Source organism: Nomia melanderi, chromosome 4 (genome assembly GCF_051020985.1).
Source record: "Nomia melanderi isolate GNS246 chromosome 4, iyNomMela1, whole genome shotgun sequence".
Lineage (NCBI taxonomy): Eukaryota > Metazoa > Arthropoda > Insecta > Hymenoptera > Halictidae > Nomia > Nomia melanderi.
This window is the reverse complement of record NC_135002.1, coordinates 9,301,203-9,326,611: the sequence shown is the minus strand read 5'-3', so window position 1 is coordinate 9,326,611 and position 25,409 is coordinate 9,301,203. Positions and strand designations below refer to the sequence as shown.

Here is a 25,409-nt window from a genome sequence, read left to right as displayed (position 1 = left end):
ACACGTCAACCTCGGTGCAATCTCTCTGCTCCTGCCAGCCCATTTCCAGACTCCACCCCTCTCTGCCTCCACTACTGCCTCGCATTCACCCCCTGACCAATTGTTTCGTTGGAAAAAGAGAAGAGAGAGAGTGAGAGAGAGAGAGAGAAAGAGAGAGTGTGAGAGGGACAGAGGAGTTGGGGGCGGGAGGAAAAAAAAAGGAACAAGCGAGGCCGAGAGCGCGGACCTTTGACGAAAAAATGCTTCAGCTATTGCGGTGTGTACGCGTGCCCACTAAATTAAATCGCTCGTTTTCGGTGCACCCGTTTACGCGCCAACAGAAAAGAAAAAATCAACGAGAGGGAAAGTTTTCAATGAATAAACCTGTGTGTTTACACGTGTTGCCTGTTGATTAAGCCGGTTTGCCGGGGACGTTATGCATCATAATCGCGTGTCGGTAGGCTGCTCTTCCTTTTTTCCTCCCTTTTTTTTTTTTATCTCTTATTAGGCAACGAGACGGGATTTCGTCGATTTACAACGGGAACCGCTACGCGTATCGCAATGGGATAAAATGTATTATGACATTGAACGACGAGTGTTGATCGTCGGCGGGGGAAAAATTACTTCGTGACGCGCAGCTGTCTCTGTTAATTATTCCGGAGGAAAGTGGCATTTTCTGTGACACTCGCGAAGATCTGGCTGGTGACTACGGATCGTTGTTGTTTCCGTTGGGGCAGTCGTGAGAAGTTTCGGGAAACTTTACGTTTGCGTTTAGTCTTGTGGAAGGGGAAACAAAAGTTTAGCTATTGTGAGACTGAATGTGAGTGAATTTATATTAGGTGTGTATTTTAATTTTGAGAATTTGAAGTGGTAAAAGAGTAATAAATCTGCAACGTTGCATATTGATAAATGTCTAAAATCGGATGATATTTTTGAGAAAACTATTCGTTGAAACTTGAATTTTGCAAGCAGAAATGTTAAGGAGTTACAGAATGAATATTTGAACTTTTGCGCGCCGTGTTTTGTTTCGTTTATTTTGAGATTATTTGTTGTGGTCAAGTTTCAAGTTTAATGATGAATTCTTTTCAAATTGTTTCTATATAAACAAATAAAATAGAGCATATAAAATGTATTAATAGATAAACATGTAATATTTATAAAATGAGTTACTGTATAGGAATAGTATATTGAATGTTTCAATATTATACGAATGTGCGTAATCGCTATTTATTTCATATAAACTAATACAAACATTCACATCACGATTGTAAATATAAATTGATACAGAGTTGTACCATATACTATACATACATATTCCCTTAAAATAAAATTATATTACAATGTTTTTAAACTAAGGATTTCTTCTCGCACACGTATACTTATACAATATTTACAATTCTGAATCACAATTGGAATGTAATTGCAGTGGAAGATTAAAATATAGACAGTTTCCTCTATATTTTTCACAATATTGGTCTTTAATACTTTATACAGTTGTATAGTTCCTTCTATGATCTACACGTACTAATTACGTAAATATACTCTAGCTGCATTTAAAATGGAATGTTAAATTACTATAACTTTAAAGATCAAATACTTATAGGTCCAGATTGATCCTTGTACCTATCAGCATTTTCTTTTTGTTGTACGAACTTTACTATAATGGAATAAGTAATAAACCTATGTGCATCATAAATTATTACTATTGAACACTGTGTCTCTTTGTTTCATTGCTATTGTTATTGCTATTGTTACCATTATCATCATTATTGTTATTACAATGATTAACGTTATTTACGTCCTAATAATTACTCACGTTTTTCTTCATAGTACCATAAATACTTGTGCTAAAAGATTTCTTCTTAGAAAATCTATAGAACTTCCATTACAAATTCGACTTTAATCACAAAAATAGAGGTATGTTTTTCTTTGTTCTTGATAACAGTAAAAACTGATAAATCTATCTTTTGTGATAAAAAATATAATATCATCTTGCATTACTTTTCAATTATCAAATATCACAGAATGAAAAAAGCGCCATTTGAAAGATTCTAGAATTTCTTGCTTTATTTATCTCCAAGTAAAATAATGTTTCTTTATATATATGTACCTACATACATATATATTAGGTAAGCAATTAATAGTACCATTCATTAATTCAAATTTTCAAAAAGCCAATAGTAGTCTTTTTAAACATTCAATTAATAAACAGAGATTTTTATTCTACTACAATTTTATCTTACTTTTTACTTCCCGCCCAAGGAATTTTCTTTATTATTAAATCATTACTTCTATATTAATAGAAGAAATAAATAAATAAATTCAATTCTTTCAACTGAAACTGTCACACAGTTAAGTTCCTCCACTAATCTATTAAAATGAATGGTAGTAAATTTGTGAAACATTTAATTCTCATTCCTTCCAGTTTGACGAAGCATTCTTTAATTCACAACCTTCTGGAAGATCTGTTGTTTCATGTAGAATTTTTACATTCGAATGCCTCTTGCCATTGAAATTTAATTGTCCATTATCTATTGGCTCAGTGTAAATATGAGAACCAACACGATTTATATGAAAGGCACGACATAGCACTGTGACAGTTAACACACTAAATGTTAGGCCAAAAATACAACCTGCGAGGACATCCCACCAGTGATGTCTGTTGTCAATGATCCTACTTAGCGAACATATCACAGCCCATAAACATAACATACATTGTAGCCATGGTTTTAAGAAGAATGTCCGGCTCGGCAGACGATTTTGTAAGTACCACTGCAACAATAAGAACAATAATCTCTTAATTAACTTATATCACCTTAATCTTTTAAGTAAAATCATACAGTTTTCTAATCCGATTTAACTCTCTACATTAATTATATAACACTATTACGATAGAAATCATTTCTGATTCTCTTACATTAAAAGAATATAATATTTGTTAACTTAATTATTATAATTTAGAATGTAGTATAACGAAGTTAATTTTATATAGAAACGCTATAATAGTTATTAAATAAAATAAGAACCAACAGATGAAGAATCGCTATTTCAGTTCGTTACGAAAACAGAATTAATTAACAAACCACAATAACAACAATTCCCTCTTGATATTGTGTCAAATGTGGATAGTTGCACTCAAAAAACGACTCGTTGTGCAGCGCTAGCATGGAGAATAGATCGACATCTTAATGCAATACCTCTCTTGTTTTATTATTATACGATAACACGTATTTTATAAATTAACAGAAACGTGAATACAGCCTATCATTGAGACTTACCACTACGAAAACAGTTGTAAACACGGAAAGGGCAGAATGTCCCGAAGGGAATGATTTACTAGAGTCAGAAACAAACCACTCTGAATCGATTGTATTTGTACACGTATACTCTTCGATGTATCTGAAACAAAACGTCGAATTGGATCATGTAACATTTGCTCAAATGAGAGAGAGAGAGAGAGAGATTACTGTTTATCTTTAACGGTAACGAGAAAACGAACTTAGTACGTACTGGTGAGTACAATTCTGAGCCTCGCGTGGCTTGCACGTGTCCAGGAAATGCGGTCTCGGTTCTCCGATCAGAGTTTTCATGACATCGCATAAAAACGTCAAACCAATTATTCCGGCCATGTAGTGGCCATACCACGACCATATTTGCTTCGCTCTTGAACCAGCGCATCCTAAAGATATGTCGTAGCTATCGGCGGAGTGACACATGTATTCCGCCAACCACATCTAAAACAAACAATAACATTATCTTTAAAATTTTCATCGGACAACTTTCATATTCGCCTCGCGCGCATAAATAACGTTTTATTTTTAAATGTAGGTTACTTTATCGCGCGAATTTTAATAACCGCTATTACATTTCAAATGGATGCAAATTATATACCATTCGAATAAAACAATTTTGTACATAGACCTTTATATATTCCCTCTGTGATCAGTTAACACATGAAAAACAACTGTTTCTCAACAGAAGAAAGAAAGCAGGATAAAACGTCCTATTCGGATGTGTCTCGTTACCATTTTAATCCGTAAATAAAGTAACCGTCTACATTCCGAATATACAAATAATTTATCGTTGCGTCTATATTAAACAAAAAAAAATGTATGAAATCCATTTAAAGAAATATAACAATATTACATTGACTTCAATAATTTTCGTAGCTTCCCAAAACGAAATCTTCAATGGAAAATAAAAATACGAAAAATCGGACTCACATACCACCACAAACGGCGCTACAATGCATCCAGCCAGAAGCAGCGTGATGGAAACGGTATCCCCCATAAATTTAAACGAAAGTTTCGGGTCATTGCAGTAGAAGCCGATGCGCTGTTGCGGTACCGATCCAAACTCCAGTATCGTTAGCAATATAATAACTGCAAGCAGAAAAAGAAATTCGTCACACAGATAAAAACGACGATAAAGGCAGCGCGTAACGCCGCAAAGAAAGAAGAAGGGAGAAAAAAGAGAACACGCCTAGGACGCGCGAGTGAAAACATGAAAGTTTCACCGGAGAAACCGTGAAAAGAAGCGTGTTTCGCTATCGTCTCGTCGTCGCGGGTCCTCTCTTTACTTACCGAAATTAAGAATACTTTTCCACGTAAACAGTCGTGTGATTCTAAACACCAACCGGTTTACACCTCTCCTGATTTCGATCTCGTTCCTGTTCCTGGCCATGTTAATGGAAATGTTACATGCGCGGGCTCGGCGAGCTCGGATAGGATAAGGGGGACAGAAACGAAAAAGAAAAGAAGAAGAAGGAAAGCGATGATGAGGAGATTCGTAACGAGACTAATGACAAGCGCGAAGGAAAAGCTAGGATAGGCAAGAGAAAATAGCGCGAGGTAGGAAAAAAGGGAGAGAGAGGACGACAGAAGGAGAGTACGAATGAAACGAGGAAAATATGTACGTGCGCTCTTCGCTTAAATGCTCGCTCCAGCCGATACCGTTGAATGTACTGTACGTTTATTAGATTGAGCAATTGTTAAGTACCCGGTTTAAGACGCATGCGTAAATCTCACACGCGATCATACAAATTGCTCAGATATAAATCACTGATAAAAAGAGTCCGCCCGCGTTTTCCTCTACAACGGAAAGAGTTCACTGCCATCGATGAAGAACTTATTCCAAATAGCGTACGCTCGTAAATGACACACTCGGTGCCCACGTTTACTTATTTAATTGCTCGTCGGATGACTCAGCAATAATTTTTAATCTTCAGAGCATTGCTTATGGAATAACTGCTTTTTTTTACTGTGCGCAATAATCGAAACGCCTGGCGTAGTCTTTGCGGATGCGTAATTGACAAGGCCTCGCGGGATTGGTAAATTTGAATAGGAATGTAAAGCTCAAGCGTGACAAACGTATATACGTTAGTTAGATGTATAGTGCCAATTTCGTGGCGAACGATTATTTAACGTTCAAAGTAAATCGAATTCAATTCTTTTTGATAAAATTGACCGGTTGAAGCTAGGAGAATTCATATCGAGTATTATGTCAACGTGTACAGCACGTACTCCAAATAAGTCGCCATTTGTGCGGATTGACTCACGTAATGGTTTCGAGTCATAGCTCTTTTTACAGGAAGTTGGAAAAAACGTTTTAAAAGGAAAAGATTAATGCGTAGCGTTAGCCGTTCTTTCAGGTTTCCTAAAGAATTTGTGAGACGCGTGTATACCTTTTAAGTTTAAACAATGTATAGAAAAGGAGACAAGTGGGTTTCAAATCGAATGAACATGCTAGCCAGGTGCTTGGGTACGTGTACAGATGTACATAGCTATTGTAATACTTATTTCGCTGGAACAATTTAAAATTTCATTGACTTCCCATCGTAAAAACCACGGTGTTTAAGCTATCGCATTATACATTAAGATTAAATCTTCGTTGCGGTTTCTGTTTCGTCTGTGCTGGGAAATTTCTGTGGTCTATGTGACTCAACCGAAAAGTGATGCATTGAACATTTGAAACATCACGGAGAAACGTTTCATGACTCGATCATTGCAAAGAAACATACATTTCTTACATTTACAAAAAATCTATAGAGTCCAACGAATGTAAACATACTTTACAGTATTTATATATATTCTTTTTCAAACATTGTGTCCCTTAAATGCACCGAGGACACACTTGTTACGATTTCTTGGAACACGTTGTACGAAGAATCTTTGTACTTCGATATATTGCACACGATTATTATAAAAATGCGCAAAATAAATTCTTGCGTGTTATTTAATTCGCGTTAAATGTCTGGGAATTTTAATTTCATGCTATACGCACAAGCGTCGTGTCGCATAAATATGTAATATATCCTCCACGTTTTACGAGCGAACGTTAAACGAAACGCATACATTGCTGGCAGAAAGTTTCCGATCGTTTCAGTATTTCTGCCTGTTTGCGAATCAAGAAAAAGGAAGTGACAAGTTCGCAGACTTCCTAACATTCGAGTGTAGCTTCGTATTTCGAAATTACGAAAATGTGAGAAATCATTCGACAATCGCATCGTAAAAACAACGTATAATAATCACATAAAGAAAGTGAACCATTGTATTGCTTTATTTTTCCAACAGTATCAAACATTTTATTCATTGCATTGCTTATTCTTCCAGAAAAAATACTCCTTCGAATATCGTCGAAAATATCCCCTAAATGATCAACTTTCTGTTCAATCTCAAAGGAATCGTGCAATTTATTTCAAACTGGAGAAAAGCATCGCGGAAAAGAAAATAGAAACAGAATGTTCCACTGCATGACGCTGTAATTTTAAAGAGAGGAATATACGTAAATCATCAATCTTTCACACGCTTAGCTCCCAAACGTTCGAATAACACAATAGAAATGAAACGATCATCCCCTCTATTTTCGAGGTAATTATTTTCAGTCTATTTAACCGTATCTTTCGTTTACCATCGTTTTATCTTTCCAAGCGACGTGGATCTCTCTGTACGCGCCGGGAAAAGAATCTCCATACAAGGTGTCCAATTTTGTTCTACGATCCTTTAACTCGCTGTATAAGAGTACGGTTCATTGACGCCTCACCGCGTACATGTACGCCTAGTTATTTAATGCGGCACGCCCGGAAAAAATTCTAAGCAGACTGTCGTCCAGCTCGGTATTGTATTACTCGGCCCGCGGTTTTCAAGTCAACTCTCGTTGCATGCATGGTTTCGTTTCTAGTGTATGTTCATTTGAAACCACCTTTTCAATCTATTAATACGATCGATCAACCGCCTTCCATTCAATCGTCGATACCCTCTTAAATCATTTATGCGTATGTCCCTCTTTAAAAACAATGAAAAAGGAACGTCGGATGTAATGAATGGTACTCGCTGGAATTGGTACTGGTCATTACAATGAACAGATGTGAAGAAATTAGGTACTAAAGTAAATTATCCCATTCGGTGGCCAATTGATTACTTCATTGTACTCGAAGCGGTAGAACTGTTTGAATCCGTTACTTTGTGCCCTGTTCTGCTATCGTTTATTAATAAGTTGTAATTAAATATAGAATCTCGAGACTGTTCGTTAACGCGAGACCAAATAGATTTAGATAAGGTGTAGCACCAATATTTCATGTTTGTGAAATAGGTGGGTGAAGTTAGTGTACCGTAACGGGGACGTAAGATGGCCGGTAGAAGGCACAAATAGGTCAATAAAAGGGACGTTAGGCCGAATCGAATTTTCATTGCAATCTTCTGGCACGCGTTTATGTCATATTTGAAAAACTAAATATAATCAGGAAACTGGTTCAATGATAGGGACAAATCTATTTTGAAACGATTGTTGTTCTTATATGCCTAACTGGAAATTATTTATCTTACGTATTATAAATCTGTAAATTGTACAAATTATGCGGACCTGTAAATTTTCTTGTAGTCACGCGATTAAACGTAATAAGTTCGACATCTTGATGATAGTAGGTAACGATGATAATACGTAAACCAAAGGAAGAAGAAAAAGTAATAAGCATTCGATCTAATTTTTTATACTTTCTGTTGCGTCAGATATTGTACATTGGACCGGCAATGATTTATTTCAATTATTATTAAGCTTGCATAAACGTTAAAAGAAATCGTCGACCGTCATTGCGTCGTAATTGACCTTTGCGCGCGAGAAAACGTTGGTCTCGTTTCGAACACCCACTAAAACTTTAGGAAGCGGGCAGTACTAATCTTCGGTAACGGTTATCTCATTGAGTATTCATCCGCGGCGGCCTATTTATAGGACTTTCGACCCTCATTTTCCTTTTCGAATTGCCTCCTCTAAGAAATCCGGTGAACAACCGACAACATCGTTCGTGTTTCTTCCTTTTTTTTTTGTTCTTTTTGTGTTCCGGTGTAACAACCGTTGCAATTCCAGAGATCACAGGCATCGTCTAGGAAACTGTACACGATACGCACTTCCGAGTGCGCAATTTCCTACTAATGTAATAACCGCCGCTTCAATTGGCGAACTCTCGTTTCCCCGTTGTTATCAGAGAAACGTGTGAATTTAATAGGTACGGAATGTCAATTGGCATAATTATGAACGCTTAACATGTTGGCAATCCGATATTGTACGCTTCAAAATCAAAGCTGACGCGGATGCGAAGTCTCGCCGAGCTTAATATTTCAGTGGATCGGCCACTCATTAACCAAGTCGGTCAACTTTACAAAAAATAGAGAAAAGTGATGCGGTAGTGTACATTGATTCTGGAAATTCCTCTTTAACTGGGAGAACAAGTAAACATTGTTATTGTAACAGCTACGGTTTCATCCATTGAACATGTAAGTGTATAAAATGGTGCACCCTTGTAGCAACCTTTATTATCATTACAATTTTTGCGTGAAAGGATTCTTGTTATATCATGTAACTGAGCCCGATAACAAAGAAGTTTATGTCAAATAGAAAATGTTAAAAGGCAACCAAACGCATTAACGTTAAAACATTTGAAAACTCGAAAACCGGAGTTGACCGATTGGATCAATAAGCAGCTCGGTTACGAAAAACAACGATCATCGATAAAATTACAAAACAAAACGTTCAGATGAATCGCGTATTTTCAAAGGTGCGATAAAAGGCAATACGATAAACACTGTAATCTGTGTCACATTCGCGCAGATCTGCGCGCGATATAGGATTTAACATTTCGCTGAGTCGGTGTAAATGTTTACTTACGAAATGATGTTTCGCTGCTATTGAAAATAGAATCTTCTTACGGTAGGAAGCAACTTCATTTTGGTACTGATTCGATAATTACCTAGTAACAATTGTCTAACGCGAATCTTGATCCGAGAACAGGCAGCTAAAATTTAGTTTTGATTTTAGCAGAAAGCTAAAACGATCCTTAGAGGTATTATCAACGACTGAGGTAAAGATTGATTTTTGGACCGTGTATGAGACAGCAAAATTCAGTAATCTTGCGATTGAAGAAAACGTCGAACGTAATATCAAAGAATCAGGAAAAAAGCGCGGCAAGAAAGACGTTGAGACTCGAACTCGATGAAAAGGTGAAGCGGTTAAATGAAAGAAAATTACCTGATAGGACGATTAAAACGTCGACAAGAAGCACCCAGCGTATGGTATTTTTGCAGACATTCATGATCTTTTCGGAGACGGTACGCGACGTGATTCCCTCTTGATTGTCCAGCACCTCTTCAAGGGTCGCTGTACTGCAGCGATTCGTCAGTTGCTCCGTTGATCTCTGTAAAAGCGGCAAAAACTGAATTCATTCGAAGGAAATGTCGGGTCAGTTAATAAATTACATCTGCACGGCGAATACTGTTGCAAAACTCATGAGTTTATAGACAACACTAAAGCGCAGATGCATTAGTAAGTGATATACGACATTTTTTTCTCGACAGCAATTTGCAGAAGTACTTACACTTCTAACTTTATCTCATTTTATTGCTATCGCAAATTAATTGGACCTACAACTGGTAATATTAGATGCATCTATACGTATATACGTCGCAAAACTCGCTATCAGAAAAAAGTGTCGCAAGTTTGTTGCTGATGTATCTGCGCCTTTAAAGAAAGCGAAGTCACGCGAAGTTATGCTTTCTACATTAATAGATTCAGCAGATTAGGAGTCAACTGCAGTGGTAATGAATTTCTTTCCAAGAAAGTATTTCAATGGTTCTTGAACATCTTCGCGAGTTACAGAGAAAATACAACAAGTCATAATATCAGTTCGTCGCTTATTTTCGAAAAAAAAAAAGAAAGAGAAATACAAAGACATCAGATTTTGAAGGCAAGAATCGAAGGACAGATGAAAGATGAAACATAATGAAAGGGAGGAACCGTCGATACATACAAGTAAATGAGGGAGGTTAAACGAGTAATTGTCGTAACAGAAAATCAGATGCAGCTTCGCATCTTCCAATTTTAACTTACAGACCTGATCCTGTCCTCTTCCCGAAGCCGCAGCGTGTACAATTAGAAAATCCAACAACGACTCATTTATACCGCGTGCAAAACAGTTAGGACGATTAATTTACACAAGTGTACTTAATATTAATCGCCGAGACAATGTTTTATGATCGTAAAGCAATTAACATGTAAATAACACTGTTCGCTACCCGACTTAAACGATCCCCCTGATAATATAAACGCGGCGTTGATTAAACACGCTGAAAAAACAACATCGATCAACACGTTGAAAACAACGAGAAAGCAGACAGAAACAAAGGGAAAAAAGCACGCGATTAACGAGAAAGGTCGAAAATTTGGAGTATTGAAGCGACATGAATGATACAATGAGAGCAATCAACCGGAACTAGCCTCTTAATATCGTCTGCCTGCCCTTGACACACTCGATTACCTACTTACGGTCAAACCCTTTGTCTTCCGATAGCGCGTTCCAAACGTCTTTGATACTTTATGTTTTTTTTTTCTTCATTTTTTTGACTTTCCGATTATCGCTGGAACCGATTCGCCGTGAAGAAACAGCAGAAACAACGCGCGGGCCCGTTATTCGCGGGAACGAGTCGCAAAACGATCGAATTAAAAAAAAAAAAAAAACTGAAAGGAAGCAAAAGGAAAAATGAAAAATAAGTTTTTCGGTCTGCTTCCCGCGATCGTTGCACATATACGTGAAATTATTTCGACCACCTGTTGATACAATATTCGCGAGTTTCGGTCTATTGTACCTCTGGACGCCTACCTTTTTTCCCCCCGGCGGAAAAAAGTATTAAAAAAAAAAGAAGAAGAAAGAACGAAAACTACAGTAATTTCGTTCGCTCTTTATTCGAGACAACTTTCATATTTTTCTTTCTCATTTTTTCTTCTTTCTCTGTTTTTTTTTTTTTCATAAAGTTTCATTTCATTAAACACTCCGTGAAAAACCGTCGGCGGCGAATAGTTCCGCCATTCAGCGCGGTATAGCCAGCGCGTATTCACGTGCCAATAAAAATGCGCCACCGTTAATTAGGTCGAGGTTTAAAAAACCTCGATTAATAACGCTTGATTGAAAAACATGGTAGCACATCCGCATTTTCAAGAGGGAGGATAAGCATTTTTTAACCGAGCCGCCGCTACAAGAGGTAATTAGGGGGGAAAGCGTCCGTACCCTCCGACACACGGTTCTGATATCTACGCGTAGTTAAAAGCCGCGTTTCATACCGTTACGATAGGAGCTCGAGCACCTATTCCCATCAATTTATTATTTATTTGCGTCGTTCGAAGCGCGCCGTTCTTTTCTGCACGGCGAGAACAATGGAGCCAAGAGCGTGCGCGCGGTGGAACACAAGAAAACAAAGAATTACGGTGAACAAAAAATTTCACTTACGACGGGCATAGATTTTCTATCGAGTTCAAGCGACATTTAAGAAGCAAACGAATATCCTTTTAATGACTAACCTTCTAGTTACAGCGAGCCGAAGTCTTATTGCTAATAATATCACGGTAAACAGGGGAAAAAAACGTGTGTCGCGTTGGTTGGAATCTTCAATTGATTAGATATTCGATACTTTCGATAAGCAGATAAAATAAACGATAATGCGACTCATCGTCGTGTAGTTTAGTTCATTCACGTACACCGTGCAACGATAGGCGAGTAATCTCTTTCGCGTACGGCACGGCTGATCCGCAGGAAATTTCGAAAGACACGTGCCCCGAGCGTCTCGGCCGTTTAGCGAATGTATAATTTTCATCGTGCAAAACATTCTCTCGAGCATAATAACGGTTATACCAGGGGTAATCAACGCACAAGACGAATGAATCAGCAACACGCGACTAAAGCGGAATAATTTTAACATTATGCTCTTGCGGGAGATTATATGTGTTTTACTTACTCGGCGGTACGTTCGCCTCGATCGTAATAATTAACAGTCTGCCGTTAATTAATCCTCGCGTGAATGGGGGGAGAGCACCGTACACCTCTGAACCGCCGCGCACATCTTACTCAGACCCCCGAATTGGGAATTATCTCGTGAAACTTCGTGCTCGGAACGAAAAGGGCGAGGAAACGGGGCTGGCCGGTCATCGTTCGACTCGGACGAAACGAAATCGACGGGTTGCCGGAAAATTCGGGAGAACCGTGAAACGAATTTACACCCTTCGACGCGCGGAAACCGTTCTGCCAGCGGAGGGATATTTATCGTCGCGGTTTCATGACACGGTTTCACGTGCACGAAACTGTACGACACATTTCTGGAAAAAAGAGGGAAACAAAGAGAAAAGGGGAGGAAAGAGAGAGAGAGAGAGAGAGAGAGAGAGAGAAAAAAAAGAAACAAAAACACAAAGCAATCCAACTCGAAGCAACGTCCAAGCACAACTGGCGTACCTCGTCTTCAATCAACGACTTCCCTCGCAAGCTCGAATTAAATGTTCTACCCACCCTCTTGCCCTGCCCCTTCCCCCGATATTAAGCCCCACCAAAGGACTCGACACGTGTGGTGCGGTTACGTACAAACGTTTCGATACCACCACCAAGATGAACGGTAAGAGGTCCAAAACTGAATGATCCCACAATTTTCTACGCGTGGGCTTAACGTTAACGCTTCTTAACACTGGGACTGCCGACCTATTAAAGTTGGTTCTTTATAATTTCATATAAAAATTGTCTGAATATATTTCGGAGGACCTGAAGCGTATGTTGTTTGTTCTATTCGCCTGTAGATACGGTAATTTATTGCGCAATCTTTTAGAAATGTGTCTTCGTGATTCCGTTAATAGTGAGATAAAAATTTTGAAATGGGTCAATTTGAACCTGGACGGCAAGTTCATTTTAGAGGTCGTTCCAGGATAAACCGAAGACTATGTAGGTCCAGGTGACAATAAATTTATAAAGCGTAATGTGAATGATCCTTTTATCGAACGTAAGGAAAACTGTTCCTCCGGTTTGATAACAGAAATCATTCACCGGATCAATGTCCTCTTTATTGTACTACATGCGCCGATCGCGACATTTTTAAGTCGGATGAACTAAAAAAGCATTGCTTCCTGCTTATTCAATTGCTAATCGAATCCTTTTTAGTGGTCGACGTGTGATTTTATGACATCATAAACTTTTATTACAGAATAAACGACTTCGAATATAATTATTCTTCGATCTGATCTTACAGGGATACGTCCGATCGTCTATCGAGGAGTGTAATTTAAAACTTTCGTATTAATTACACGTTTCACCGAATACAGCGACCAATTAGCAATAAGTGAATTAAACATTAGAATGCTTTGAACTGAAATGTTTATTTGTTGTTTTTAATAACATGAAGGGTGTCATTGAACATGCACATACATATATCGTACCTTTTAGAAATGTTTTACAGAAATAAATTGTTGTATTATATGATTGAATTAATGCGTAATACACATCTCTCAATTTCTTTATAGTTATTTACTTTACAGTGGAATAAATTGAAATGAAGGATTTTTTTGAAAGTGTAATTTACATCAGCTTCAATTATTGTAATAACATAATTTTTACAAAAATATTGTATAAAGATTTTATTCCCTAAAATTCAATTTGAAATCTATATTAAGAATTTACACTTTCATTGAAATGCTAAGAAAGTAAGCGATTTAAAGAACTTCTCAAGAAAAGGTGCAAGTATAAATTTAATTAAATTTTTCTACTAAAAAACATACTTATTAATCCTTTTTTCTTAAGTATTTCAAATAAAAATATATTAGAAAGGAATAGATTAATATTATTTTAATAACTTATCAGATTACAAATTTTTCATGTGTCGAGTAAGATTAAACTATTCACGGTTCACTATTCACACGTTCAAATGGAAAATGGAATCCTTGGACCTGACAGGTTAAGTTACTGTTAGGTAAGAGAGTGTCCTGTAAAGCTATTACAGATAGTGAAGATACCAAATAAAAACATGGTAATAGTTAATTGTGTCCTAAATACATATTTATACCGATACTTCGAAACTTTTTAATATTTGCGAAAAATAATATAACACATTTATTGAAATATTTCTACAGAATCGACTGATATTCCATGACGTGAGCAAAACACCACGACCAAGAACCAAATTTTCGATTAAAAGATAATGCCTGTTCTGTGGAAATGTAAACTTTAGGTCTCGTTGAAAACGCCACGGAAACAATTTTCCCATTTCATAATTTATCTACATAATTACCTATAATTAAAATTTACTTTACGGGAAACGCAAACTGAATAACAATTAAGATAAAAATCTTTAAATCGAAAACTCGTTTTAGTTTTGATAACATCGCTTGACATTCTCTAAACGTCACCTTTCCGTACCTTTATCTTGTTCTTTTTCATTTTCTCTTATTATATAGCTTAATGTATATGGTAAATACTGTTGATATAACAAGTAGATCCTAATTTAAACAAAGTTAGGTTCGAAATGAAATCTAAATTTTAAACTTAAGGAAACAAATTTCGTAAAAGCATGAATTTTTTGTTAAATGGCGATCAAAACCTGATAAAAATTTGCTTAGTGTCACACAGCATTGAAAAATGTATTATTTAATGCAAATCGATTAAAATTACCTTTATTTTGATATTATAAGATGCTATATATTCATACTATGAATAAAACTATTGTATCCACAAAAGTATATATTCAAAATATCTCATTCAAAAATATGTCAAGCGATTGTCAAATTCTAACCTGCATTGTCCACGTGCAACGCTATATCTTCCAGTTGACTACGTAATTTGAAAAATTAGTAATCGCAATTTTTCACAGTTAAAACACAGTTAAATCATAACTTTAAAAATATAGTAACGTAGCGTATAATAAATAATTATCATTTATATAAATATAACCACTGAAACAGTTGCACCGTTGACAGCTCACTAACAAACATTATTCCAAAGAGCGTCATTGTATGATTCAACTACAATGACTAGTTTTAAAGGAGGGGATAAATCCCGTATACAAATCACGAATACATCCCATTTTCAGGTAATAGGAAATACATAAATTGAAACTTGAAAAGTCATAGAATATAAAATTCTTATTATTTCTGTTTTTCTTTTTCTTTCTATTTTAATAATATTTATTTATTAATACTATGTACGCAAACGTTCATTTATTATTAAAGTACGTAAACTATATCAAATAAATTCATAAAAATGATTCCAATTATCTTTGAAATTTGAATAACTGAAATTCTTATATTATACCTTTATTGGTCTATTCTATGATTGTTTATCATTCAAACTAACCAATGGATTTCTTTGCTTACCAAATGAAACATGATCAAACAGCTACTTCTTAACCTTAAATGACATTTAACCCAGAAGTTTGTTAGTTCAAACGTAATTGAAAGGTAAAACACGAAAATTTATGTTATCGTTGGTGACCAGCAAAATTTACAGACTTTCATTTTATCCATAAGATATCTGCATGTCTACCTAATTACATAAATATAATAGAATAAGAATGTTTTATTTGCACTGAAATTTGTACATGTATTTTTTTTGTTTAGATTTGTTGTTCCGAGTTTAGTTTTAATTTACAATGAGTATATATAGTGACATTAAAAAAGCAACGCAGATACCTCTCACAGATGAGATTTCATCATTTATACGACAAAGAAAATCAAATGTACCTAAAAAAAATCCAAAATTAAGCAAACCAAAACGTCCACGCAATATGAATGTTCGTAATCATTTTTATACAAAAAAGTGTTACATTGGAAAACATAACATAGCAATTGTAACTTATAATTTTATTATAATTTAGTTTAAATTTCTTTCAAAATATAAAATTAATTTAATACAATAAATTAATATTATAAATTAGCAGTTATTTTATGATAAATGTTTTAAATGTTGGATCTTGCAGTTATACGATGAAGATGACAACAATGAAACTGATGATCTCGAACAAAATTTCAACGATTTGCCTAAACAATTATACGAAAATGAGATTGCATTTGCTATTAAACAGGTAAAAACATCTATTAATGATAAAGTGTAATAAAAATCTTTTTATACAAAAAAATTTAATTCAATATATACATCCCAAATTAATTATATGTTAATGTCATTACTTAGAGAATTATTATTATTTTGTATAATAAAGTAATTTTTCTTTGTAGGCTAATTGTGGCATCAATTATTCAAATGAAAACCTTGAGAAACATTTAAAGGCAAGACAAATAGAAGCTACTTTAAATTCTTCTGTTAAAGATGATTCTAAAAATAATGATGTAACTGGAGATGTTGAAAACGAGGAATATTTTTTGAAGTTGTATAAACTTAATAGAAATGCAGCAATCAGAGGACTTTTAAGAAATCATAAAATATCGTTACATGATTTACGGAGACCAAATACTTCTAAACATAAGGAACATAAAAGTGAAACACATGTACAGGTGAATACTAGTTATGAATATTGTACCTTTATCTAGAATATTAATCAAATGTGTTAAACTTAAATATTTGTATTATATACTACAGAAAGAAACTGTTTCTCAGCTAAACAATTTAACCGAAGAGAACTATCCTATGAAATTAGTGCCGCATCCAGAAGATTCAGAAGTTTTTGTTCAACCTATACATGCATATGGAAAACTAGATGAAAATAAATATAAAAATATTGATTTTTCTGTACCACGTATAGGCAAAAAAAATACCGTCACACCACGGAAATTTTATGTTAGTATGGATGAATCAGAATTTGATTTTGTCAAAGGAACTGAAAAAAGAGATAAATGGACCATTTGAAATAGGCTTGAAACAGATAAAATTATAAGTATTGTAATTACATACTTGTACGTCAATTTAAAAGTAACTTTATTTACAGAAGAAAATTGAATATATACTTTGATTAAAAAAGTTTGAAAATAATTCCTTTTAAATGTTATTGTTGAATTTAAGTTTTATTGAAAGTAATTTTTTTTAAAGTGATAATGCATACAATATTTAAAAAAATTATTGCAAATGTTATTCCTGATAACTGTTCTGAAGTTCTCATCCTACTGGGTTAGTTAAAATCGTTTTAATTAAAATCTTTTTAATATTTAATAAATTATGATACGCTGCATTCTTCATGGGTGATACTGACTTTATCCACTGTATGTGATAAAGTAACATAGACATAAATTTAATATCATAATTTTAATTCAACAATACTAATAACAAAGTAAAAGTTTTATTGCCACTCATTTTAAGACAAACCATGTATTGTAATGCATATTTGTATGTGATATATCTCAAATAAAATCATTTTTATCTCCTGTTACACATGTAATGATAATTTCCAAAACGAGCTATATATTAAACGATTTTTTTTGTTATGCATGCTAAAGAAGAATAGATGTACGAAGACAAATTATATGATAAACTTATTATAATTACTTATAATTACTTATATGTTATTTTTTATTTTTATACCTGATCATACAAATTTTCACATAAAAATAAAAATTTTGCTGTTTCAATAATGAACATTTGTATAGCAGTATACACAATTGTTTGAACAAAAGTAACAATCAAATGGTACTGTAACATGTCCTGATGATTTTACACTAGTAGCAATTGTAGTTAAGTGAAATTCTACAAAGTTTCTTATGAAACATTCAAAACAAGGATTACCACACACACAATACTTTGCTGCATCTAAATATTTTACTAATGTGAGTGGAATTATACTTGCATCATATGGAAGTCTAAAAAAAATAAAACAAAAATACACATATAATTAAATGGTTTACTAACTATATTTATTATAAGTCTTACAAACCTTGATTTAAGGACTGATTTGCCTGCAGACTCAACTAAATTAGGTACATTTATATTAGCCAAAGAATTCAAATTTTCACCATCAAATTCATTGTCACAAACATCTAGCAAAATTAGTCGTAAATTTCTCATACTTCCTGGCATGTATTTTAAATTATTTTTTGATACATCTAAATATTTCAAATTAGGTAATGATCCAAGACTTTGCGGTAAATGCAATAACATATTTTTACTAGCTTTTAAATTAACAATAGCATACAGTTTACCAATCTCTTTCGGTATCATTGTTAACTGCATAAAAAATGTAATTAGAATTATTTTATACATATATATTTATCATTTATATAATGTGAACATACCAAATTATTGCTTATGTCTAATAATTTTAAATTATTTTTTATAGCAGGTTGGTCCAACCACGTCCATTTCACAGCTTTATCAAGACGATTTTGTGATAAATTAAGTTCTTGTAGATGCTGTAATAAACCTAATTCTTTTGGTACAGATGAAATCTGGTTATTGGATAAGTTCAATATTCTCAAGCTTTGAAGCCTTAAAATTTGTCTATCAAAGGATTTTCTATTTAATCCAACTAAATGTAGTTCTTCTGTCGTTCTTGGGAAACCCTCTAAAGTTGGATACTCTGAAGATTTATTAATCACAACTTTAATTTTTGGAACGGAACTTATGCTTTTTGGATTTAAATTTGAAACAGTTAAAATTGATGGATCTATTTGTTTAGACATCCCAAGTTTTAATACATGAATAAAACTTTTTAACTGAATTATATCAGCTTGAATAATTAAGTCATGTGGAGGTTCTATTAGACGTATTGTTGCTTTTCCTTCATTAATAAATTTGATAAATATTTTATCTATATTACTATCAATCTGAAATTATTTAAACAAGATATTTAATTTTTCTTCATTATTTAATTTTTTAATAAAAATATTTTTTACCTTGTATTTAACACCCTGTTTATTTTGTAACGTTTGCCAAAGGATATATAAGTCATTGTTTTTCACTGTGTGTCTCCCAATTGCTAAAATGGAACGTTGGGATTTCCTTCGTACTATATTCGTCGAGGAAACTCTATTATTAACTTCTATAGTACAGTTCAATTTCATTTTAAGTTGTTCTTATGTAAATAGATGTAAAATAACATTATTTTAATTGAGAAACCCCTTATTAATATTGGTTATCTATTTAGAACATAAGATAATGTCAGTATCTAATGATATAGATTTTGTTTATACAAACATTTTTTATAGAAATTATAAAATTTACTTTCGGCACTTTTATCCTAGTTAATAGATGACATAAAATGTAAACAAATTCTCTTTTCGCGCGCAAAATTAACTGAAACGAACGATCGGATATATACAGTGTTGTTACAGACAGCTGATTTCTACCAACTTAAGTTATGTGTTTCAATATTATTTATAAATATTAATAAATACAAATATATACAATTCTAAAATAATAAAATTTCTTTTATCAAAATTTAATTTAAAAATCCGATAAGGACAAAAATATTTATTTATGAATAATTTATTACCCTATTCTTAATATTTATAAGTAGAAAATTTATTTTGGCAATAGTGTTTGATGGCGGGAAATCGTACGAGGTCAAGAATGTGAAAACTAACGGAATACATAGTAAAGTTAATCTGTTTAAAATATTAAAAATAAAAATATACTAAATTAGTAAATAATAATAACTTTATTCTTAATTATTTCTATCTGATGATGTACTATTATCATTTTATATAACTCGTATAATTTGTATGTAATTATATTTTAATTATAGACTGTTACAGTGTTGTGTTTACATAAGTTTATTTTTATTTTAATAATAAATAAATACAGTTAGAATTATATTAATTATAATAATAATAAACTTTAATATCGTTATGAGACCTAGCAGTTCAAAATCTACTAAACATGAACCATCAATACTTGATATGTTTTCAAAACAAATTGCTAAAAGAAAAAGAATAGATCTGAATGCCAGGAATCAAGAAAAGTTACAGGAGTTAGAAGAAAGCAGTTTAATAAAAACTGAATATGATAAAGAAAATCAAAGTCCGCATGAGAGAAAAAAATATTTGGAGGAAAATATTGAAAAAAAAGTTAAAATTGAAATTGACACAAATGTAGTAAAAAATGAATTTAAAGAAGTAAATACTTTTCCTAGAAAATGTGAATATTGTCGGCAAAAATTGAATGATGAATTGAAATTCTATCCAGGACATCCGAATGGAGCTGTTGACGAAGATATTGCTTTAACTGATCCAAAATTATGTTTATTTAATGGTGATGAATCATTCATACATGAAAGTGATGAACATCCACAAAATAAATTAACCCATTTCAGGTAAAATTTTATATTTATTATTTTATGGAATCCTTTTTTAATTTAATTGATATACATTTTAGTTCTTTATATATTTTAGTGTATATGATAAAAATGGTCATTTATGTTCTTTTGATACTGGGCTTATAGAAAAAAATGTAATGTTATATTTTTCTGGATATATAAAAGCAATTTACGAAGAGGATGCTTCACCTGAAGGTGGAGTACCTGCTAAAGATATGGGACCAATAAACGAATGGTACGTTTCTGGCTTCGATGGAGGTGAATTGGCTCTTATAGGTTTCAATACAGCATTTGCGGAATATATTTTAATGGAACCATCAGAAGTATATGCTCCTTTCATAGATGTTATTAAAGAAAAAATATATATGAGTAAACTGGTCATTGAGTTTCTTTTAGATGAAACTAATCCAACTTATGAAGATTTACTCAACAATCTTCAAGTAATTAAAATATATTTTTAAAAATACTTTTTTCAATATTATATTCTTATACTAAAATTATATAACTTGCAGACTATTGTTCCACCTAAAGGTATAGCAAGAATTAGTGAAGATACTTTATTGCGACATGCACAGTTTGTATGTGATCAAGTATCATCATTTGATGATTCTGCTGAGTCAGATGATTCCCTCCTCATCACAAGTCCGTGCATGCGAGCTTTAGCAAATCTTGCAGGTGTTACTTTAGGAAAACGAGCAGCACTTCGTAGAACACAACGACGAGAACAGAAAATTAAAAAGCCTGCATGGACAAAAGCAACCACAACACAATTAGTCAATAATATGTTTGAAAATATTTTTGCTGATCAATTAATTAAACATGATGATAAAATAACAATGGTAAGTACTTATATTTGTAATAATTGCAATCTTTAAAATGTATTTTGTATAAATTTTTGTTTACTCAAAATACAGGGACCTAAAAGACAAAGGTGTGGAATGTGTGAAAATTGTCAACAACCTGACTGTGGTCTTTGTAATGCTTGTAAAGATATGATCAAATTTGGAGGGAGTGGAAGAAGTAAACAGGCTTGTGTTAAAAGAAGATGTCCAAATATGGCCATTCAAGAAGCAGAAGATTCTGATCCAGAAAATGAAGAACAGTTTGAAAATCTAGTAGATGAAGAAGAAAGCAGAAAGAAAGTTTTCAAAGAACTTAAAAAAGACATTGTATGGATGGAGAATCAAATTGCTATTGATAACCAGAGAACATTTTATAAATCTGTTATGGTAGGCGATGAAAAAATACAGCTGAACGATTATGTACTTGTTGAGCCCAGAAATCCAAGTACTCCACTTCATGTTGCTAAAGTAATTTACATGTGGGAAAATAAAAATGGTAGAAAGCAATTTCATGCAAACTGGTTTCATAGAGGAAATGATACAATTCTGGGAGAGACGTCAGATCCTATAGAATTGTTTTTAAGTGACGATTGTGATGATGTACCTTTTACGTCGATTAGATCCAAGTGTACCGTTATATTTAAAAAAATTCCAAATAATTGGGCAGATTTAGGTGAAAATTTAATATAATAATTCAAACAATTATATTTTATGAATCAATTAAAAAATCTTACATGTATGTTGTGATAGGTAACACAAATTTAAGCTTCGAAAATGAGATAAAGGATGTGGATGGTAAAACATTTTTTTATCAACAGCGTTATACACATGAAACTGCTAGATTTGAGGATCCTTCACCTGATCCGGAATGTCTCCGTAAAGAAAATATTCATCGTTTTTGTCCTGCTTGTGCTCGTTTAAGATTATTAGAACAATCCAGTACACCAAAGGTATATAAAATTATAAATAATTATTATGTAACGATTTTTTTAACAATAAAAAATATTTTAAGGTATATGAAAAAATTGAAGAAAAGAGTAGCAGAGAAGTTATTTATGGACTTATAAAATATAAAGGTGAAGACTATAGAGTTGGAACCACAGTATTTTTACAGCCAGGAACATTCAAATTTAAGTATAAAACTATGTATCAAGATGTTCCAAAAATAAAAAAAGAAAATGTAGATGAAGATATGTATCCTGAGTTTTATAGAAAGTCGTCTGATCATATTAAAGGTTCAAATTATGATACTCCTGATCCTTTTTGCATAGGATATATAAATACGATATACGCTACTACAAATGATTCAATAGTTTTACCATTTGATATTAATATTAAAGTAAATAAATTATATAGACCCGAAAATACCCATAAAGATCCTACATTAGTGCAACAAGTTGACTTAAATATGGTTTATTGGAGCGATGAAGGTATGTTATACATACAGATTAGAATAAATAATGTAAATATGTTTCATATAAAATATTTTTTTTGTAGTATGCACTGTCAAATTTACTGAAGTTGTTGGTAAATGTTATCTTACTTACTCCGAAAATTTAAATCAATCTATTGATGAATGGTCTGCATCAGGACCAAATCGATTTTATTTCACTGATGCTTATAATGTTCAAGAAAAAAAAATTGATGAGCCACCTTATCATGCTATTAGCATTGGTAAGACTAGTAAAAATAAAGGTAATTTGAAACCTAAAGGTAAAAAAACGGAAGAAAACCAGAAGAAAGCATTTGCGAGTAAACCTATAGAGTACAAAACAATAACAAATAAATTGAAAACACTGGACGTGTTTGCGGGTTGTGGTGGTACGTATGTTATTGCATACTTTTCTAATAAATTAAAAATTAACTATCATTTTTATTGTAGGATTATCTGAAGGTTTACATCAAGCTGGTGTCTCTGAATGTTTATGGGCTATTGAGAAAGAAGAACCAGCTGCTCATGCATACCGGTTAAACAATCCCCATGCAACAGTATTTACAGAAGACTGTAATGTATTCTTAAAGAAAGTTATGGATGTTAGTATAACGAATTATTTGCAATACTTTTTTGTCTTGTTATTATATAATAGATTTAATACATTTTTCAGGGAGACATAACAAATGATATTGGTCAAAAACTCCCTCAAAAAGGTCAGGTGGAGCTACTCTGTGGTGGTCCACCATGTCAAGGATTTAGTGGCATGAATCGTTTCAATTCAAGACAGTATTCTTTATTTAAAAACTCTCTTGTTGTGTCCTATTTATCATTCTGTGATTACTACAGGCCTAAGTTTTTCGTTATGGAAAATGTACGAAACTTTGTATCTTTCAAAAAAAGTATGGTTTTAAAATTAACACTACGATGTCTAGTTCGAATGGGCTATCAATGTACTTTTGGTATTCTTCAAGCTGGAAACTATGGAGTACCTCAAACGAGACGAAGGTTTATTTTCCAACTGTATATATTATGGTTCTAGAGTATGTTTTTGTAAATATTATTTTGTTATATTACATAGGATGATCATTTTCGCTGCTGCACCTGGACAAATTCTTCCAAAATATCCAGAACCAACACACGTATTTAGTAAACGTGCATGTCAATTAAGTGTATTAGTCAATGATAAAAAGGTACCTAATTAATATAATTATATTTTACAATTCTTTTCATAAGTAATATTTATAAGTAGCATAATGTAGTAGTACATTGTTACATATTATTTCAGTATAGTTCTAATTGTACTTGGATAGATTCAGCTCCGTTTCGAACAATTAGCGTCAAAGATTCTATGTCTGATTTACCAGAAATCAGAAATGGTTGGAATAAAGAAGAGATGTCTTATAGCAGTGAACCAATGTCACATTTTCAACGAAAAGTAATAAAACTTGAAATAAATGTTTGTTGTATTACAAAATTTCTAATCTCTACTTTTGTAGATGAGAGGAAAACAATATCAACCTTTATTAAGAGATCATATATGTAAAGAAATGGCACCCCTAGTGGAAGCTAGGATAGCTCATATTCCAATTGCTAGTGGTTCAGACTGGCGTGATCTGCCAAATATTACAGTGAGATTAAGCGATGGTACATACGCAAAAAAATTGTATGTAAAAAACATAATACATCAAATTTATAGATACTCAAGTGTTTTAAAATATATCTCATGTTCGTTTAAGGGACTACACTTATGATGATAAGAAGGTTGGAAGAAGCTCTACTGGAGCATATCGTGGAGTGTGTAATTGTAGCACAGGAAAATCGTGTGATCCTACAGATAGACAATTTAACACCCTGATTCCATGGTGTCTTCCTCATACAGGAAATCGACACAATCACTGGGCTGGATTATATGGTAGATTGGAATGGGATGGATTTTTTAGTACAACCATTACGAATCCTGAACCTATGGGAAAACAGGTATTACATTATTTAAAAAATAAGTAATGATTATATAAAAAACATCAAATAAATTGAATTAGGGTCGAGTTTTACATCCTGCGCAAACTCGAGTGGTCAGTGTACGTGAATGTGCAAGATCTCAGGGATTTCCAGATAGTTTCCGATTTTATGGGACTATACTTGATAAACATCGCCAAGTTGGAAATGCGGTTCCTCCTCCACTGGGAGCAGCCATTGGACATGAGATAAGAAAATGTGTACAAGAAGAAAATGTAATTATGGAGACTCATGACAATATAAAAGTAGAACTCAATTCTATAAAAGCTGAAGTAGATGATAAAAATTTTAGTTAAAGCATTAAAAAAAATGATTTTAATTTAACATTGATGAAAGTAAACTAGTCTCTAATACAGTTTTATTAATTAATTATTTATTTTAATACCTTACATAAGTATTTATTTTAATTTATGTCATTTATAAATGTGTGTAATTTTCAGAGACTTCATTTATCATTATTTTCTTATATTATTTAATTTAAAAGTGAAATATTTTCTGTCACTATAAAATTAAATGGGTAAATAAACACATATAAACAAATGTATTTAAGTAGAATTTATGTATCCTTACATGTATTTTAGATAATTTTTT

General features: G+C 33.0%; 4 protein-coding genes across 20 annotated transcripts; 2 read left to right on the top strand and 2 right to left on the bottom strand.

The window, feature by feature from the left end:
- Window positions 1-1,197: 1,197 nt before the first annotated feature.
- Window positions 1,198-15,215, bottom strand: LOC116433258 (phospholipid phosphatase 1). Of its 11 annotated transcripts, none has more exons than XM_076367165.1 (7): window positions 12,255-12,780; window positions 10,357-10,592; window positions 9,499-9,664; window positions 4,207-4,361; window positions 3,490-3,713; window positions 3,258-3,378; window positions 1,198-2,751 (listed from the first exon to the last, which is right to left on the bottom strand). In XM_076367165.1, the coding sequence occupies exons 3-7, from the start codon at window positions 9,560-9,562 to the stop codon at window positions 2,392-2,394; spliced, it is 924 nt and encodes a 307-aa protein (XP_076223280.1). In that variant the 5' UTR covers window positions 9,563-9,664; window positions 10,357-10,592; window positions 12,255-12,780; the 3' UTR covers window positions 1,198-2,391. The 11 variants fall into 11 exon arrangements, with proteins under 11 accessions (XP_076223280.1, XP_076223282.1, XP_076223283.1 ...); XM_076367167.1 differs by having other exon boundaries at window positions 10,361-10,592; XM_076367168.1 differs by having other exon boundaries at window positions 10,357-10,373.
- On the top strand, window positions 15,162-17,767 carry LOC116433260 (uncharacterized). 5 transcript variants are annotated; one of them, XM_031991168.2, is made up of 5 exons: window positions 15,215-15,359; window positions 15,886-16,058; window positions 16,245-16,349; window positions 16,501-16,776; window positions 16,862-17,767. In XM_031991168.2, exons 2-5 carry the CDS (start codon window positions 15,918-15,920, stop codon window positions 17,126-17,128), a joined length of 789 nt encoding a protein of 262 aa, XP_031847028.1. In that variant the 5' UTR covers window positions 15,215-15,359; window positions 15,886-15,917; the 3' UTR covers window positions 17,129-17,767. The 5 variants fall into 5 exon arrangements, with proteins under 5 accessions (XP_031847030.1, XP_031847028.1, XP_076223288.1 ...); XM_076367173.1 differs by lacking the exon at window positions 15,215-15,359 and adding an exon at window positions 15,376-15,497; XM_031991169.2 differs by lacking the exon at window positions 15,215-15,359 and adding an exon at window positions 15,538-15,726 and having other exon boundaries at window positions 16,880-17,767.
- Window positions 17,645-19,272, bottom strand: Lrr47 (Leucine-rich repeat 47). Its single transcript, XM_031991163.2, has 4 exons — window positions 19,105-19,272; window positions 18,505-19,035; window positions 18,147-18,436; window positions 17,645-18,072 (listed from the first exon to the last, which is right to left on the bottom strand). The coding sequence occupies exons 1-4, from the start codon at window positions 19,270-19,272 to the stop codon at window positions 17,841-17,843; spliced, it is 1,221 nt and encodes a 406-aa protein (XP_031847023.1). The 3' UTR covers window positions 17,645-17,840.
- Window positions 19,273-19,936: 664 nt separating this feature from the next.
- On the top strand, window positions 19,937-25,330 carry Dnmt1a (DNA methyltransferase 1a). 3 transcript variants are annotated; one of them, XM_031991158.2, is made up of 15 exons: window positions 19,937-20,522; window positions 20,602-20,965; window positions 21,038-21,364; window positions 21,440-22,040; window positions 22,118-22,317; window positions 22,380-22,797; window positions 22,865-23,188; window positions 23,250-23,401; window positions 23,473-23,701; window positions 23,774-23,807; window positions 23,881-23,992; window positions 24,088-24,237; window positions 24,299-24,465; window positions 24,539-24,779; window positions 24,842-25,330. In XM_031991158.2, the coding sequence occupies exons 1-15, from the start codon at window positions 20,059-20,061 to the stop codon at window positions 25,112-25,114; spliced, it is 4,056 nt and encodes a 1,351-aa protein (XP_031847018.1). In that variant the 5' UTR covers window positions 19,937-20,058; the 3' UTR covers window positions 25,115-25,330. The 3 variants fall into 3 exon arrangements, with proteins under 3 accessions (XP_031847018.1, XP_031847016.1, XP_031847019.1); XM_031991156.2 differs by having other exon boundaries at window positions 23,473-23,807; XM_031991159.1 differs by having other exon boundaries at window positions 20,399-20,522; window positions 20,691-20,965; window positions 23,473-23,807.
- The last annotated feature ends 79 nt before the right edge of the window (window positions 25,331-25,409 follow it).

Excerpts from the sequence above, each read along its gene's own strand:
- LOC116433258 (XM_076367164.1), bottom strand. The coding sequence starts at position 11,785 with ATGTCGCTTGAACTCGATAGAAAATCTATGCCCGTC. Across the intron at positions 3,379-3,489 it reads GCTCAGAATTGTACTCACCA|ATACATCGAAGAGTATACGT; the intron begins GTACGTACTAAG and ends GTTTTGTTTCAG. Across the intron at positions 2,752-3,257 it reads TTACAACTGTTTTCGTAGTG|TGGTACTTACAAAATCGTCT; the intron begins GTAAGTCTCAAT and ends TTATTGTTGCAG.
- Lrr47 (XM_031991163.2), bottom strand. The coding sequence starts at position 19,272 with ATGAAATTGAACTGTACTATAGAAGTTAATAATAGAGTTTCCTCGACG. Across the intron at positions 19,036-19,104 it reads AACAGGGTGTTAAATACAAG|ATTGATAGTAATATAGATAA; the intron begins GTAAAAAATATT and ends AAATAATTTCAG. Across the intron at positions 18,073-18,146 it reads AAATCAGTCCTTAAATCAAG|ACTTCCATATGATGCAAGTA; the intron begins GTTTGTAAGACT and ends TATTTTTTTTAG.
- Dnmt1a (XM_031991156.2), top strand. The coding sequence starts at position 20,059 with ATGAGACCTAGCAGTTCAAAATCTACTAAACATGAACCATCAATACTT. Across the intron at positions 23,189-23,249 it reads CGTGTTTGCGGGTTGTGGTG|GATTATCTGAAGGTTTACAT; the intron begins GTACGTATGTTA and ends TTTTTATTGTAG. Across the intron at positions 23,808-23,880 it reads GTACCTCAAACGAGACGAAG|GATGATCATTTTCGCTGCTG; the intron begins GTTTATTTTCCA and ends TATATTACATAG.
- LOC116433260 (XM_031991168.2), top strand. The coding sequence starts at position 15,918 with ATGAGTATATATAGTGACATTAAAAAAGCAACGCAGATACCTCTCACA. Across the intron at positions 16,059-16,244 it reads AACGTCCACGCAATATGAAT|TTATACGATGAAGATGACAA; the intron begins GTTCGTAATCAT and ends TGGATCTTGCAG. Across the intron at positions 16,350-16,500 it reads TTGCATTTGCTATTAAACAG|GCTAATTGTGGCATCAATTA; the intron begins GTAAAAACATCT and ends TTTTCTTTGTAG.